A 17365-nucleotide genomic window follows, 5' to 3' on the forward strand; every position below is an offset into this window, starting at 1 on the left:
GATAATAATGGGAATTTTCCCTGCATCACTTCCTGCAGCCCATTGCTGCGACCCAGGGGCTCAGCTGCCTGTGTACTACGTCACGGGTCTGAGCGCAGCGTGCGTAGTCGTCATTTTTGAGCGACGGGGTTTGACATTTCAGAAGTGGTAGAATCATAAGAGGTAAGGACGGGCTGAATGGTACTCGGTTTTCACGTTTCCTTGCACAGGGTTTGGTCTAAATCATGCATTCGTGCACATTAAAATGTTACTGCTGTCTTGTGATTGAATTTTAATGATTGTTGTCTTTCGGTGCAATCCCCAGCGAGAACGATTTGTTCATGCGACCTGGGCCCGTGCGTGTTCTTATTAAGTCCACTTAATGAATCGCACATTACTGCTGTCTGAATATAGTCGTTAATTAGGTGTGTCGTGACTTTAATGCACAACTTCGACATAATATGTAGCCTTAGTATAATGTCTGTATTGCTGGTGTACTCATCCTTGAACCTGTCTGTTACGAATGTGTACCAAAATCGTCAACCTGCCGTTATTTAATTTACTATTGCGTGTAATTGTAAATTAATGATGTGGGACTCCTGCCTATGTGGATTTCGAAAATATTGCTCTTTCTCAACTTCTAATTTTCTGTCCAACCCGGGGTGGGGGTCGACATAAGTACCAGTTCCCCGTCACAATGTTGCACTTGTGTCGAGTTCACTATAAAAGTATTTGTTTCATGGTTATATTTGAATTAAAGTGGTACAGAGTTCAGATACAAATATCCATTGTGGTATTTGATTTAAACGCATTTGATTTCCCGCTCTGCAAAACACAGACTCACTCTAATTATACCATATTGCGTTTTACCTGGGGCTATGGCACCAAGTGAGAGCTGCATGCTGTTTTTCTGCATTACTCACAACCTTTGAACAGAAAATACTTTCAATTAACTTTTCAGCGAAACCAGAGCGACGACGTCACCCTTTACTCATGTTATCGGCATTCGTCTCCACCTTACGGGTGTCTAATCGTCATCGTTAATCATTCATCAAGAGGTTTCGATTCTGCTGTCTCCTTCATTTTGAAAATAGGTGTCAGATGTGTCTATAAGCAGTCATGAATCAGTACTTAGTCTGCCGTACAGAAATGTCTAAGGCCCCTGCCACTGTTTTAAACCTGACGTCATCAGTGACTTGTTCTGCACACTGTTGACATGTTCATATGTACCTTTAGGAGTTGTCCCCTTATCCCTCTTAGAGCAAAGACAGAATATTCGTTTTTTTAAATGGATATGCAACTGACAATTTCTACTAGTATCAGAGCTGAAAATACTCAATACAGGCTAAGATACAAACTGTTAGTTCAATGAAGCATTCATGTAAAGAGCTCAGATTGAATACAAAGCAGAAGACACTGAGAACCAGTGGCCTGTTGCATAAAACCTGTACTGACTAAGTGCTAAAGTACAGCAGCTTTTCCCTTAACTAGTGTATGGACTTCATTGTGTTAAGATCATTTATGCAACAAACAATCAAAGGCTTTGTCTACTGCCCCCCCCCCCCAACAATACAACGCCCTCAAACTCAAACTCAAACAGAGCGTCCTGCTGATTAGTCAGGGGAGTTGCCTGCAGTCTCATGCTACCTGCTGCTCTCTGTACAAAATCCTACGCCTCCTATCTCAGTCCCCTTTACTGGGGTAATACTACCCCAGCGAGAACAGTGACGGTCTATTGACGCACAATGTTTCCAGCCACTCTAAAAGGGGCCGTGTCTGTTTTTCAGGCCGGATGACAGCAGCAACAAGGCAGGAGGTGCTGTCCCTGTACCGCCGTGTGCTGCGGATTGCACGCGGGTGGCAGGCGCAGTCCGGTGTGCCTCAGGACACGTACAGCGAGAGGAACTATATATCCCAGGAGGCCAGGACTCTATTCAGGCAAAACAAACAGGTAGGGAATTAGGGCGGAGGGGTTGCTGTCAATGTATTCTGGACGGCTGACTGGTCAGGTGGTACTTTGCTTCGGTGAATGTGTGGCTGTAGATCTATGGCCCCCAGCCCAGTATCTCTGTACCCAGCATTAAATGTACCCAAATGTCTGCTACCCACAAGGGAATCTGGAACATCTGACTTCCCAGTGATGTCACAGCCTCCTCCTTCCCACCTGTGAACCTCAGATACTGCTGATCTGTGGAACACGGCGATGTGTGAAAAGGAATGATCGACTCGGCTGATATCATTTCTTGTCATTTTTCGTAGATCGGTGAAAGTGAGTCAATCAGGAAATGCATACAAGAATGCCAAGCACGAATAGAGATTGGTAAGTGCTTTGGAAACCCGATTCATTGAGTTTTCAGGTGTGCTAGCTGTGGAAAACAGCCCCCGTCTTCAACTGCTTAATCCTTGTGTGGTAGTCTGTTCAGCTCTTTATTTGAATCTTGTTCTATAGTGCCCTCATGTGGATTTAAGCTGCCACGTGCAAAAGGGTCTTAGTGAGATTTAATAATTTAAGCCCGAAGTCTGAATATAGGAATTTGGATTTGGTTAAATATCTTTGCTTTTCTCCATTGCAATAAGATTGGACCCTTAAAATTCAATTAAATGCACTCCTGTAATAATTATTCTAGAGACGTACACACACACATACATATATATCTTGTGGTTTTGTCTTGCAGGACTTCATTACAGGATTCCTTATCCCAGGCCGGTGAGTGAGAATCTGAAAAAGTTATTTTTCATGAATGGAAGTCAGTCCAGAGGTGTGGCCAACATAGGTGATGACACGCATAATCAGAGTGATAGAACCAGTTCCTTGGGCTGGGTGATACAACAGGAACAGGGCTCAGTCCCACAGTCACAGTGCTGATCTCATTCCAAAGAATTATTAATTGATAGTGCCTGCCATTTGCTCTATTCTTTATTAAGAATGTAAAACAGATTTTGCATTTCTACATGACCAGACAACGCACTTGTACCTTGAATTGTGCCAAGTAACCATTGCCCAAGATGCATAGCAACATCAATTAAGTTGTCTTCCAGTGATGCATAGTGAACACTACAACTAGAGCATGATAAATTTAACAGCCAGAATCTTCAGGGATGCACTGTAGTAGGTGGTTTTCTGAATGTTATATATAGCACAGATCTTAGGCTCACATACATGCCGTTACATATGTACCCTCTACCGTTGACAGACCCACCTGCCTCCACTAGGCCTGGCCACGCAGAAAGCACGCAAGCTCCGCTCCCAGGAAAAACGGAGGAAACAAGCTCAACCGATTTACCTACAGTCACATGACGAGACGTCTTGAGCTCCTCCTGCAGAGTCAGCCGTGGATGTATGGACTCCAGGGAGCTTCTGTGAGGGCAGCTTTGAAGAGGCTGGAGGTGCCGGTGCAGAGAAGTGCAGGCTGTCAGCAGTGCTGCTCTTCCACCACCCAGCTGATCGGGAGAGAGATGTGACCCCCGTCCCACTACTGCGTTCCTCAGCAGCACGTTTGAAGTGAGAACGTGGGGAAGTGCGCAAACATGAAACTTGGGAAGCTACATTTTCCACTTTTTTTCCCCATGAGGCAGTAACAAAGTTTTTGTTTTGTTTTTATTTCATTGCTGGTTCAATTTATATATATATATATATATATATTTAAATCCAGGAAATCCTGTGAGTGCTGTGGAATACCATCCTATATGACACATTAAATACATCTGTTAGAAATACTGGGATATGTATGTAATATAGGGAGTTACAATTCTGTATTAGAAACTATCTGTGCTGCACCTTCCTTTTTAGACTTGTAACTATGAAGCCACTGGGCAGTATGCAATGAGATACAACTACAAATGTCTCGAATAGTCCTGACATCTTCTCACTGTAATGTAAAACTCCCTTTGACTTACATTTTAGCAGTCATTGAAAATATGAATGAAAAATAAATTGATATGCTTTTTGTAACTGTTGTACCATACCAATAATAAAATACATTGATGTGATTTGCTGTGTTACATAAATGCAGAAGGATTGCTGAAGAAGGATAGAGATTAATAGCTCCCAAATTGGAAAAAAAAAAGCTTTTATTGTATTAAAGTGCATTTGAGGTCCCCATAACAGACAGCCACACATTTGCCTATAATGACAAATACAAATCTTAAACAGACACACGGGCACCCTGGGACGTATCCCTGAGTCTTTAAATACAGATTAGATCTGAAAACATGGTGATTAAAAATGGAAACAGAACAGAAAACAGTGTCATATTTGGAAACAGAACTTGGAAACAGAACCCAAAATACATAAAACTCTCAAATCATTTAAATGCAAACAGTCTGGGGAACGTCTTGTGTTTCACAGTTGCAAGTTCCCCAAGCCAAAATTAGTCACAACACACTTGTTAAACCTGAGTATTACAATACTATACGAACAGAATCACATTGCATATTTGTATATTTCAAGTTAAATACTTCCCATTCAGTAACCCTGCGGGAATGTTTTGAGCATACGGGTCAGTCGTCCAGCTGGCAGAGGCAGGCCACTCCTCTGTTGACCCAGTGTTTCTGGGGCTGGTCGGAGGGGAGCTCAATGGGCAGCACATAGTTGGTGGAGTGGCCCGTGGTGGACAGGGTGCCCCGGCGCGCGCTGGTCTTGTACACAGGGCAGAAGTACACGCTCTCGTGCAAGAACTTGCTGCTCTCCCCCGGCTTCAGCCAGATGATGGGCAGGGAGTCGAAGAGGATCTTGGGCAGGGACTCGCCAATCACCTTCTTCTCCCGATCCCAGCGCGCTCCCTCCAGGAACAGGCCTTTTACATAGGCCCCGTCCTCTGGTTTGGCCGCCATTTCCGACTCCTGCTCAGTGACCTGGAGGAGGGGAGTAACAGCTCGGTGACATATTTATCAATTTCAGTCACGTGAAGTATAGAAATGAGATAAATATTAGTTTTGAGCGATTGAATTTAACAAGTAATCTTTTTGTGGGAATAAAATTATAATAGAAATACCTGTCAATCACTGCCCACAAAATACTATTAAACCTCTTTATTTTAACATTTTCAAGGTCAGACAAATAAAAAATAAGAGAATCAGCAAATAAACCACAAAAATAGTAACCAATACACCCCTCCCTGTGCAAAATAGTAAATAAATAATGATGAATGAATAAATAACAATATGCAACAATCACCAAACGATAAAAACAAAAGGCAGCAGTACAAAAAATGTGTACCTAGGACTCCCTACAACCATGACTGTAGAATTTCCAGAACCTGTTAATAATATTGAAAAAAATGGTTCCATAACAGAAGTGTTTGTCAGTTCCTGCACAAGTCCTGTCTTATGCTTCTTTCACTGAAAACATTTCTCAAATTGTTTTCTATAGTGGAACTGCATGCAAGCATACACAAGGATGGGCAGAGAAATATTTTAAAATCCACTAGGCAACCCAAAGTTGATCAAAGGCGATACAGCCCACCCAACAATAACGTCGGAGGAGTCAGCAGCTGGGTGTGACCAGTGAACAGAGAACACAGCGGCCCCTACCTCTCAGACAGCTCCCCCGGCTTGAGCAGAGGATTGTATTGAATTAATGCTCAAACGCAACTGAAAACATAACCAGCAAGTCAGGATTATTTGTACAAGACAGTGGAGGAACTGGAGAGTTAACCGAAAGAAGGCAGGGCTTTGCCATTTCCCGCTCTGGGAATATTCTTGCACGTGCCGGCAGAACACAAGGCTGGGACTCTTACCTCAAATTCAAAGCCGACCTGGTCTATGGGTATGGTGTATTTCCTGGCGAAGTTCTGGGACACCCCGGTAAGGAAGGACTGGGTGAAGTAGAATCCAGAGAGCCAGAACACGGCGGGGGGGCCATTATCGATCCAGTCCTGTGGGGAGAAGGAGCAAGACTGTCTGCAAATCACAGTCCAAACAGAACAACACGAGCTAAGCATATTTAAGTGTCTTCTTGTATGCTTTGCATCTCAATGGGTATTGGAGGGCAGGAGGGTGCTGCTCCGGATCAAAGCTCTGCTCATGTCCCCTGAATAGCAGTGTTAAAAGAATGCCTTTGGGAATGCAGAGAAAGTGCTGATCTTGGGAAGTGGCCCACATACTGCACCAGCACAGGTCTTGAATTTTCATATAGTTGTTATGAGGGAATGTAAACAGTTGAAAGACATCACTGTTCCTGCCTTGTATCTGACTGGAGACTGTCCCTGCAGACGGGAGAAATGACTGACAGAGTGCAAGAGAGTGGGAAGTAGCAGGGTGGACCTCAGGCCTAGTGGCAGATGGATGGGGAGAGTCAGGGGCCTCATGAGTCATTACTCCAGGGTGTGCTCGCTCTCACTCTCTCTCTCTCTCTTTTCCTTCCTCAATCCCTCCCTCTCTTTCCCCTGCAATGTAACAGCTTAGTCATCTATATTTGCATGCAGGAAGCAGTTCTCCTATGCCTCCATCCGATTAAGGATTCAGAAGGCGAGCAGGCTGCCATGTTGTACAGGCTCAGAGAGAGAGGATGGGGCAGGAGGTCTGGGCTGTGGGAGGAAGTAAAACCACTGAGCCATGTCCTGCAGCGCCGGTGGTCAGGTATACTCCATGTACGCCAGAGCTGCCTGAACTCGGGCCTGTCTCCCAGCAGGCAGCAGTTCTCTCCATCTGGAGCCGTATGGATCTCATTTTCTACTTTAATTAAAACTTCAACAGGCCACAGTACAGAAGTGTAATAACAGAATGCCTTTGGAGAGACCCCACAAGAGGCCGAAAATTAATTTGCTGTAAGCGGCTGCCCTGCTCACCTCTTGCGAGGAAGAGGTTTTTACATTTGCAAACACCCCGTCTTCAACACCATTTTAAAATTGGGTGCTAATGAAATGATACAAATCATGCATCTGCTATTTAAACAACACAAACTGCCAAAATTACCAAACAAATCAATCAATGAGTTATCTATAATGAAAAGTAGGAAGCTGCAGATATTACATATTTTTCACAAGTCGAGTTAGATCTGGACATCAATGGAACTGGGAATACCTGAAGGAAGTGCAGTCTAGCCAGGAAGTCAGACACATAGCTCCCCAGAGGTTTGAGCGAGGGGTACGACTTGGATGCCCACATGCCTGGCACCTTGCCCACAAGCATGCTGTTGAAGACATTCTCCAGCTCGGCTGACATCACCACCAGGCCCTTCAGCGCCTTGCGGATGTTCACCAGGCTGCTCCGCACCACCTGAGTCAGCCTGAGAGAGAGGAATCAAGCGAGGGATCAACAAATGGCCCACAACTAACACCACCTCAAGCCCAATTAGCAAAGCTGATGCTGAGGAAAACTCTGCTCTCTGTCCCTCTGTCAGGGTGGTGTGATAAGGTAGGGGAAGCACACAAGCCAATATCAGGAAGGAAAAAACAAACAAAAAAAAAACAGTACAGTACAGGCGATCTCAATAAGACGTAGGTCACGTCATTAGATGCATCAAACATGGTGTCAACTGTGCAGTTTACCCATAGACTAGCTCTCAGAATTGCAACTCTGATTTGCTGGCCTCCAAAATGTAAAAGCCTGTTCTCCTTTCCCTATCCTTGTGACTGTTTGGTTCTTCTTTTAATTTCTCATAAAATAAGTCAACCCCCCCCCCCCCCCGAGGCCATCACCTGTTGAAGCGGATGAGCTCCTGCCTTAGCACAGTGTTCATGGACTCCTCGTAGACAACTGGGTACTTCTCCATCACCGTCTCTATGTCGAAGTCTGCCGGGAGTTTAGACAAGATGTCCGCAGCCAGCTCTTCAACAACCTCCTGTAAAAGGTGATGAACAAGTACTTTCAGCTCTGCTGCTGTGGAAACTGAACTTAATCTGGTGTCCCTAAGGCTGCTTGAGAGGACGGGGCCTTCACCCACTTGTCCTCTCGACTCATTTGGGTTAGGTCACTTGATGTGTGGTTTGAGCCAATCTTGTCACTCACCTGGGGGGATTTAACCCCACCCCCGGACTGCCGGGGCAGCGTCAGCAGGACCCCGTCGAGCAGCTGATTGGTCTCCTGGTTGTCTTTTGTGATGTCGGCATTCTCGTGGAGGCCAAACACCCCAGGGTCTGCGCTAATTGGCAGGTTCCGCATGTAGTCAATGTAGCTCTGAAACCCAGAGGAGAGATAGGCTGAGTTGGAAAAACTTTGGGATCTGACACAGCGACACTACAGGGAGCTTCATTCATTTTCTTTCTTTCTTTATTATTTTTGGCAGTATTTTGTGTTATTTTCTCACAATTAAATCTAATGGCACACAATGGCAGGGCCTTAAGACTGCCATGTTTCCACAGTTCTGCACATAGGTGCACATAGATCCCCAGCCCACCTGATAGGGACCATGGGGGGGCACAAAGTAGATGTCCCCAGCACACAGGCTGTACTGCTCCTGCTGCACCAGGTCCTGGTTGTAGAAGATGGAAAGCAGTGACAGCAGCAGCCGTCTGTCCTTGTCATCTGTCACTCGCCCGCCGTAGTTACACTCGCCTGCGGGGGGGATATACGACCCATCAAAAAAAAGCCAAGTGAACAAATACATACACACTAACCCACGCTGACGAAAACACATGCATGTAGGAAACACTTGTTCCATGCCCCGGATTGAAATTTACCTGTAGTCCTTTCAAACACAAACTCTTCACCCAATTTAATGGGAGTGTTTTGGAAATTGGCTGCTCTATCAGGACGTGCACAAAAGCACAATTGAATACACTGACTCATGCTCATTACAGTCATCATTGGTAGTAGGAAAGGTAAAACACAGCCTATGTCTTAATTCCAATCGGAGGCCCTGGGGGCATTTCTCAAATCTGCAATGTATTACTTTCCTTCAGACTCCTTGCTCTTCATTAATATGCATTACTTTTAATAGTACATTAGCAAGAAAACAGGCGTGGGGACCGAGGGCAAAGAGAGCAGACTTCTTGCTGAGTCCCTGTGGGGAAGGATGACCAGGTCTGTAATTACAAGCAACTCATTATCTAGTTCCATGAGTTAAGGCAGCATCTGCTGGGGATGGATGTGTCTCCTCCGAGTTGCTGGCAGGAATAAAAGGGCATGTCTCCCACTCTGCAGAGCCCCCCGCAGTGCTCACCTGTCAGGTATGAGAGAGCCTCCAGGGGAACCTCCTCATATTCATTAAGAAACATCTGGATCTGCCTCATGCTGATGCGTAGATCGGACTCATTGAATTCATAAGGGATGTTCCAGCCTGGAGGAGGAGAGGAGCAGAGGATGCAAATCAACCTAGAGGCACCACTGGAAAAGAATCCAATAATGCACAGATTCACACACTTCCTTATCCAGAGATGTGTGTATTTGCTGCCTATCAGGCTCTACTCTTTCAGTAACCAAGTGGACCGGCCCCCTGCTCTGTAAACCATTCTGGATACACTGAAATCTACTAAATTGTTACTTACTTTTTCTTTTTTAACTTTTTGATTTGTTTCTTAGCTCCCTCTATTGTAAATACCTCTGGGATGTTCGTCTCCCATGAAGCAGATGGGATCTGACTTTCAATCCTAAGAGCCAAAACTACACAGCTGGCAGTAGCTTTCCTTTCGGTCTGTCTGGGATATGCAACTTAGTCTCGTGTTTGGACTTCTAAGCCCATCAAACAGAAATCTGACAGCAAAACCCCTTCTTCTTTAGCACTCTGTGTTCTAATGCGGGGCTCTTACATTCAGTCTTTTAAATAAAATAACAAAAAAGGACGCAGACTGCATCCCTGGCTCACCCAAGGGCCCGAAGTTCCGTCTCTCCTGGACAAGTGCGTGGAAGAAGCACAGGCCGAATAGCAGCTTCTGCCAGACCTCCTGCTTCTGGCAGTTGCTGAAGAAGCTGGGGTCGGAGATGGGGTCGTTGAGGTAGGAGCGCAGCAGGTTGGCACGCAGGCCCTTTGGGGGCTCGTTTGTCATCTTCACCCCGTTTTGCAGGATACTGACTGGGAACTTGTCCGATGGGTAGCTGGTCAACCACAGCCTGTGAAGGGAGGTATAGCAGAGGGGGAGAGCAATTACAGAGAAGTAGGCCATTTGTCGGACATATCTTTATGTTTTTTTGTTTTTTTTTTACTTGCATGAAAATGTTTGTTTTTGTGAAGCTACACCTCAGGGACCTAATGTTTTTTTTTCTTCTGCATGACGGTACTAGCTATTTTAAGAACATAAAACTGGTTACAAATGAGAGGAGGCCATATGGCTCATCTTGCCAATTAGTTTATTTAATTGTCACAGAATTCCATTCAGCCTTTTATTTCAAGGAACCAAGCTTCAGCTATAATGATACACAGATGGTGCTCAGCTCTGAATTGCTTTGGCTTAAGAAGTGCCTCCTAGCCTAACTTCAGCTTAACAGTACCTGTTAGATAATGCACCTGTATGAAGCAGAATCTGGCTATCTGCAAGTTCATATTTAACTCCAAAGTCATTGATCAAATGGCTACTGACTTTGTAGCCGTGATTAAGAAAGTGCACACGGACCACAGGATGCAGACTGACCTGAAAGTGGGGTTGGTGTTCTCAGGTGTGATCCCTTCCTCACAGATTTTCTCCAGAGTGGGCATCCAGCTGGTGGCCAGGTGGCAGTTCTGCAGGACAACCCAGGTGCCAGCTTTAACAGCGCTGTCTATCATCTGGGCTGCTATGGGGCCCTGGCCCTGGCCCAGGGAAATGGTCTGGATCTTAGAGCCTCCCATCCCCAGGTCATCAGCAAACTTGAGCAGACCTGGGAGAAAACAATCACCCAGTCGATCAGCTAACAAGAAGGAATGTTTAAGAAGAAGCAGACACTAGTGACCAGAGAGAGGAAGTGACTAAATCTGCTCCACACAGGCCACACAGATCCCAAGTGAGCTTTCAATGTTTTATGCAAGGCTAGTTCTATCCTATTTAAAGAAAATGAAGGATTCATGTCCATAACATGAAAGCATTCATGTTGCCATAGGTATTACAGTGAATGTAATGTTACAGACTTCACTTATAAGCACAGATGCTGGTGATTTTTTTCTTTGCATATTCAGTGTTACATGTGGCCTGGGGAATATGCGTGCGAGTTCAGTGTTAAAGTACACAGCAGGAGTGTGGCGATGTGCGGCTCAATAACTCAATACAATTCAAGCCTCAGTTTTCCTCCTATGCTTTGTTTGCCTCAGGGGCTCCCCGGGCTTCCAACTGTATCTTATACTTTATTTATCAGTCAGATCATAAAAATATTAAAGGAAAAAAAAACTGTCCACCTTTTACATCAGTGCATTGACCTCGTTTTGCAAACACTTTACCTGCAGTTGGATCGGATCCGGGAGAGAGAATGAATATGAGAGGGGCACAGCAGCTCGAGTCGTTGTAACTCCCAGCCAGATCAAAAGTGGGAGGTTCAATATAAGCCCTGCCCATGTTGTCGGTGATGAAGTCTTGTACGGCAGGAATCAGCTTGTCGGGCCTGAAGCACCGCAGCACCACCATGCGCTCCATTCCCACCAGGGCCCTCCACTCGTCAGGGAATGTCTCTTTATGCGGTCTGGCGGAGTCATAGATCCTCTTCCATTTGGGGACGTTGGCCCTGACATGCTCAAAAAGCCCCTGCAGGTTTGCCAATCTGGATGCCCGCACAATTTCAGACCAAGACTTCTCCGAGAGCCACTCCGGGGCAGGGTTGGGGTGCGGATTATCCAGGGCTACACCCCCGGTCAGGAGGAACCTCCAAATTGTGTCGTCCACTTGCCCCTTGCCCGTCATGATGCCCACGGTGAGCAGCAGAGAGAAGAGGAGCTTGTCCTTCTCGAAGAGCGAGCGGCAGACATTGTTGTAGATGCTGATGGTGAAGTGCTCAACGATGTTCACAATCCTGCTTGGCAGATGCTCATTCTTCAGGCTCTGCACGATCGACTGGACATAAAGGTGGATGAACCAGGTCAGGGAGTACTGGTACATGGGCTCAATGTTGGCCATCTCCGAAATGCAGAAGAAAAGAATGGACGAATGCTCAGCAACTGGCCTGTAGCCCATGCGTGTGTCATCAATTTCCTTCTCAGTGACAGAGGCAATTTGCTGTTTTTTCGAAATCTCCTGGGACAACACCTTAGAAGAGGAGAGGACCTTGATGGCAGTCTCGTCCTCCAGGATGTTACCCTGAGAGGAAGACAACACCTCCAGTATTTTGTCCTCGATCTCCTTCAGCTGCTTGCTGTTGGCAGCACTCTCTATGATCAGCTGGTTCTTCTTCTCCTCCAGCTCTGGTTTCTCCTTGGCTGCCACAATCCCAAGAAGCTGGTCCTCCAGCCCCAAAGGCGTGATCATGAAATTCAGCAAGCAGACTTTGACGGCGACCTCTGGCAAATAGTGTGGGTTCCTGAGGCGAGTGGTCATGTAGAAACGAAACTCCTTGGAGTACTCAATGATGTTCTCTCCTAGCCTCATGTACACCACACCCTGTTGCTTGAAAGTCTGCTTCAGAAGGATGGGCTCCAGCACAGCGTCCAGCTCCTCCCCAACGCTCTCCAGTAGGATGGGAGTGCCGAACTGGATGGCATTCTCCAGGGTTCTCACGTAATTGCTGTCCGATAGCTTGATGATGGAGAGCTTGTTGGCTTTCTCCATGTTCTTGATCCACTTGTTGGCCTGCCCCTGGGGGTCTATCATCAAGGGCCAGCGCCTAGAGTTGGACACTATGATTCCATTGTCGGTGGAGAAGGAGTCGACTGGCAGGCCAGCAATCTGCCATGCCCGTATCATAACAGGTTTCCCCAGGGTGCTGCTCAGCAGGAACTCCTCCGAGCAGGGGACCTTCTTTTCCTGGCAGAGGGTATGCCACTGCTTCTGACACTCCTGGCGGTAGTCCACAGTGAAGGCCCCCAGGTAGGCCACCATCCCAGAAGACAGGAGCACATCCCCGGTGAGGTTGGTGTACCTGATCCCCAGCAGCCTGGCCGCCTCAGTCCACCTGTCCTTCTCCCCACCCAGACCACCGATCAGCTTCTCTGCCCTGACCAGTTTCTGGGAGCAGAGCTCAATGTTCTCCTCTAGCTCCCTCTTTTTGTTGTTCATAGTGTCAAACTCGTCGTTCAGTGCCTGAAGACGGTCCTCCACTTCCTTCAGCTCAGCCCGCTTTATGTTGAGTGTCTTCATCTGGACGGACAGCTCGGCCTCGGCCTCCTTGAGACGCTCCTTCTTGGGTGCTACCACCTTGGCCACACGCTCGTACACCTCCATGGCCCGCACCCACTTGCACAGCCCCTCGCAGGCAGACGACACATTCTTGATGATGGAGGGATGGAATTCAGGATGGTCGATGAACTTCTCCCTGATCTTCTTGATGTTGGCTGCCGGGATGTTGTCTTTGTCGAAGGCCTTCAGGTTCTCCAGGAACTTCATGTCGCCCAGCAGCTTCTTGGAGGAGCCCCAGTAGTCTTCAATCATTTTGCCTGCACAGAGAAAAAAACATGTATATGATAGTTAGTCTTTAATCATATGTATGTATTTATGGGCTTGAGGAACCCTATGATCAGGAGGTGTGCTGTGGGTAGAAGCCTTGCCTGAGCCCCCAGGGTCTGGTTTCCTCTCAGGCTTGATCCCCTTCATGACACAGATGCTCTCCATGACCAGCTTGACCTGGCTGGGGGGGTTCTGCATGGACTTGACCACAGTGATGTCAGATGGTTTGAGGGTGTCCAGAGCGGCCAGGGCAGCCTCCAAGGCGGGCATCGCCTCCGCCAGGTCCCCCTCACACTCATCCTGCACAGGGAAGGACAAGCGAACAACTTAAACTTCCTCTGCTCAGGACTGAAGTTGGTACATTGTATTGTCTTGCTCTTGATATGCTATGCTTGTTGATATGACAACTCTCAGTTGCTATGGATGGGGAGTCTGAATTAATTAATAAATCATAAAATACAGGAACCCGTTTCTTATAAACAAGGTCCCTAAACAAGGTTGCTGAAAAGTTCTGTGTTTTAACCGAAGAGGAGAATGGGAAGGAAAGTAAAAGTGACATATCAAACACAAAAGTCAGTCGCAAGAAGTAACTGAAGAGGCGCTTGCCCTACCTTGATGGCTTTGGCTGCAGCTGCTGCTTCATTGGCCACTTTCTCGTCAGCAGAGACCAGCTCCTTTTTGGCGTCCACCTCCACTGTCTCCTGTTCTATCTTCACCATCATCTTTTCTGTGTCTGCAGAGGTCTTAATCAGCTCCGGCTGCAGGGCCGTCAACTCCTTCTGCATCACCGACACCTAGTAGCAAGGAACCAATCGTTTTATAAGTAGCAGTGCACATTTTCATCTCAGCGGGTCACATATTATCTTGTAATATGAGAAAACCAAACACGTTCATAATAATTTATGGATTTTAATGCAGAAGAGAAAGATTCAGGTTTTGCTTTTTTAAATGCTGATCAAGCTTCCAAACTGGTTTAGTTTTTTTCATCAGTAGTGCTCTATCACCTCTATCACACATTTTATGAATAATTAAGCTATGTATATGACAGACAAATATACCAATGCATTGACAGAGGGTGAATTAGACTGGCACACTCATATAGGCAGAGAGAGAGCGTGCGCGAGAGAGAGAGAGAGAGACACAGACAGTCTTCTCTGCCAGTTTTCCTTAATTTCCTCATAAGCATTATAATGCGAAGGTTACAGCCCATACAGAGATGAGGACCCCGTACCTGTGAAGCTGCAAAGTCCAGTTTCTCCAGCCCGACTAGGTAGCGGTTCCTCATGGTGTCCACCTCCTGTCTCTTGGAGTTGAGCAGGGTCTTAAAGGTCAGGATAAGCTCCAGGTACGAGGTGGGCGTCACATAGTTGTGTCTCCTCAGTGCGGAGAAATACTTCTCTGAGAGCTCTCTTGCACTCTCCTGGAAGTACTGGCACATTGACACCACCCTGCAACCCAACAGACTGTAGTGAGGATGCAATGCGAGGAGATTTAAGACATGTCTGTCTGCTGCTGTGGATTATTATTATCAAAGCATTACAAAAGTGCAATAATACAATCAATACAAAATACAATTTAAAGCATTACAAATGTGCAATAGTACAATACGTTAAGTCAGTTAAGTCCTAGGTATGTGGTAAAGTGAAGAGGAGAAATAGGAGAAATCGCAGTAAAACAATAGAAGTACTAACAACCCATACGTACATGGGAACAGAACCGTCTCCACTAATCGCCGGAAGGTGGGTAGGAACCAATGGTCGAGACCCCATTGCGGTCGGGCGTCCACATTTCATATTGGTCATTATAAATTAGTAACTTTGCTCAGTGACCTTGACTGGCCCCACCAGTGACGTGTGCTGTGCACGTGCCCTGCCACCAGATCCCTTTCCCCACATTTAAGTGGGACTCACTCTTTCCGGATGTCGTCCTCCAGTTCCACATCCTCCAGGAACTTGTGGGCCACCATCTCCAGGGCGTCGGTGGGCCAGGCCTGGAACCAGTCGATGGTGCAGCAGTTGATGAGCGAGGGGAACATGCGCAGGCGGTTGCGGAACGCGTCCCCAATGGGGCTCATGGCTGCAAAGCGGGTGAGAGAAGCAGTGTCTAATGATCACCTCCCTAGAATACAGCATATTACAACCCCCCCTTGCCCACCCTCTCCCCCCCAAAACAAAAGGAAACAGAAGAAAACGTCACTAGGAAAAAGCTTGTGAATTAATTAGAGGATGCTTTGCTAGAGCACTTAACTGTCAGAAAAGATAGTGGGGCTGGGACCAGGGCGGGGGGGTCTCACCTAGCACGATGTGCAGGTTGGCTTTTACCCTGTCGATGAAGAAGCTGTACATGGATAGTGGGGTGGCGTCGATCTTCCTGCCCTCCACGCGGGCCACGGCCTGCATCTTCTCGATGATGTCGGCACGCTCGTCCGAGGCGAAAATGTTGGGCACGTCGCCGGTGTTCAGCAGCATGTTGATGTCTTCCACGAAGGCCTCGTCCTTGATCTGGCTGTCACTGAACAGGAATACGGTCTGCTTGCCCTGCGCGCCGGCCTTCAGCATCACCTTCTTCAGGTCGTCCCTCCAGTCGGCCGTGCCGTAGCTCTTGGTCAGCTCGATCTGGAAGAGCTCATAGTTGCTGATGAAGGTGGCCAGCTTGGAGGCGCTCTGCCGCCCGGAACCCCCGATGCCCACCAGCAGGAGGTGCCCGTTGTCCTGCTTCAACACGCGGCAAATGCGGGAGATGTGCTCGATGGCAAACTTGAACATGACCAGGGACATGGGCGCCTTGCTGACTTGGTTGAACTCCTCCAGGTAGTACTCCATCACGCCCGTCAGCTGCTTCAGGTCTGTGATCTCATCGTAAGCCCTGGCGTCTGCGTCTGGCTTGAAGTAGTCCCCAAAGAACAGGCTGCGTATGTTGTCATCCATCACCTTGCCTGAAGGGGTCAGGTGGCACAGCAGCTGCATGCAGAGGGCAGGTGGAGAGGAGTGTGATTATTGCACTTTCACACCATCTACATAGCCTTCCTAAGAATGAAACATGGTCATAACACAGAAACACTCATTCCTTTTCTGGATCAAAGGATTGCATATTTCATATTTGTGGTTTATTTTCAACTTTGTTTTCAAGTGGTACTCTGTCTGCCTGTGCAGCTGCCATACCTTGTCCACACTTTGTTTGAAGTAGCTAGACGTCCTTTCCTTGACAATGTTGAAGAAAGTCTCTCTGTCCTCGTCGTCGATAAGCCGGTCATAGAAGACCCTGTACACCTCGTGGATCCAAAGCCGGATTAGTTTATCTCCCTCCTGACAGAAGCAGAGAAAATGGCAAGGCTTATGCTGTAACTGTGGAACTTCTTTTTCAGAACGTAGGCAACTCACTGACACAAATACATGACAATAGATGACAACATGGCCCCCTCACTCACAGCCTGCCAAATGAAGGGGCTCAGTTCACTTGTTTCGCAGTCTTCTCTAAGAGAGCAGAATAGGGTTCTGTACCTGCAGGTGGGTGTGGGGGCAGAGCAGCACTCCGCGGATGACTCGAGAGAAATCCCGCAGGTTGAAGACATAGTGGGACTTGGAGGGAGTGGGCAGGAAGCTCTCCATGGTGTCCTTGTAAACAGCCATGGTGGCCTGCACCATGATTTTGCCCAGCCTGAAAGACAATACAGGGAGTGACTGGTGAAGGACACTAACTAACTATTGACAATAAAAAGAAATATAAATTATTTAAAGTGAAGGGCAATTATTTTGGGCACAATTTCCCTGATGTGCTCACTTCTACTACCCGCCCCCCCATCTCTCCATTTCTCTCTGTTGCATTTCGCTACGTGCCTGGTTTACCTTTTTTCTGACATTGCAAAGGTTAAACATGACAAACTAACAGATCAGAACAGAGCTGTCTTAAACTGTCCGTTCAGTATCTTATCCACATCTTTGTTTTGT

At 47.0% G+C, this 17365-nt stretch overlaps 2 protein-coding genes across 2 annotated transcripts in view; one reads left to right on the plus strand and one right to left on the minus strand.

Moving 5' to 3' along the window:
• Positions 1-71: 71 nt before the first annotated feature.
• On the plus strand, positions 72-3969 carry lyrm1 (LYR motif containing 1). Its single transcript, XM_066688740.1, has 5 exons — positions 72-162; positions 1767-1930; positions 2239-2299; positions 2655-2686; positions 3174-3969. Exons 2-5 carry the CDS (start codon positions 1772-1774, stop codon positions 3288-3290), a joined length of 369 nt encoding a protein of 122 aa, XP_066544837.1. The 5' UTR covers positions 72-162; positions 1767-1771; the 3' UTR covers positions 3291-3969.
• Positions 3970-4032: 63 nt separating this feature from the next.
• Positions 4033-17365, minus strand: part of dnah3 (dynein axonemal heavy chain 3) — a 63297-nt gene continuing 49964 nt past the window's right edge. The window contains exons 46-62 of the mRNA XM_066689917.1: positions 16919-17075; positions 16580-16723; positions 15712-16378; positions 15329-15494; positions 14650-14866; positions 14030-14212; positions 13520-13718; positions 11267-13408; positions 10488-10713; positions 9725-9969; positions 9083-9199; positions 8318-8475; positions 7930-8097; positions 7620-7762; positions 7003-7207; positions 5718-5855; positions 4033-4833 (exon numbers count right to left, since the gene is read on the minus strand). Coding sequence (XP_066546014.1) covers positions 4480-4833; positions 5718-5855; positions 7003-7207; positions 7620-7762; positions 7930-8097; positions 8318-8475; positions 9083-9199; positions 9725-9969; positions 10488-10713; positions 11267-13408; positions 13520-13718; positions 14030-14212; positions 14650-14866; positions 15329-15494; positions 15712-16378; positions 16580-16723; positions 16919-17075 — 5629 coding nt within the window. The 3' untranslated portion in view covers positions 4033-4479. The remainder of the gene's footprint in view (positions 4834-5717; positions 5856-7002; positions 7208-7619; positions 7763-7929; positions 8098-8317; positions 8476-9082; positions 9200-9724; positions 9970-10487; positions 10714-11266; positions 13409-13519; positions 13719-14029; positions 14213-14649; positions 14867-15328; positions 15495-15711; positions 16379-16579; positions 16724-16918; positions 17076-17365) is intronic.

This window comes from Amia ocellicauda, chromosome 17 (genome assembly GCF_036373705.1).
Source record: "Amia ocellicauda isolate fAmiCal2 chromosome 17, fAmiCal2.hap1, whole genome shotgun sequence".
Classification (NCBI taxonomy): domain Eukaryota; kingdom Metazoa; phylum Chordata; class Actinopteri; order Amiiformes; family Amiidae; genus Amia; species Amia ocellicauda.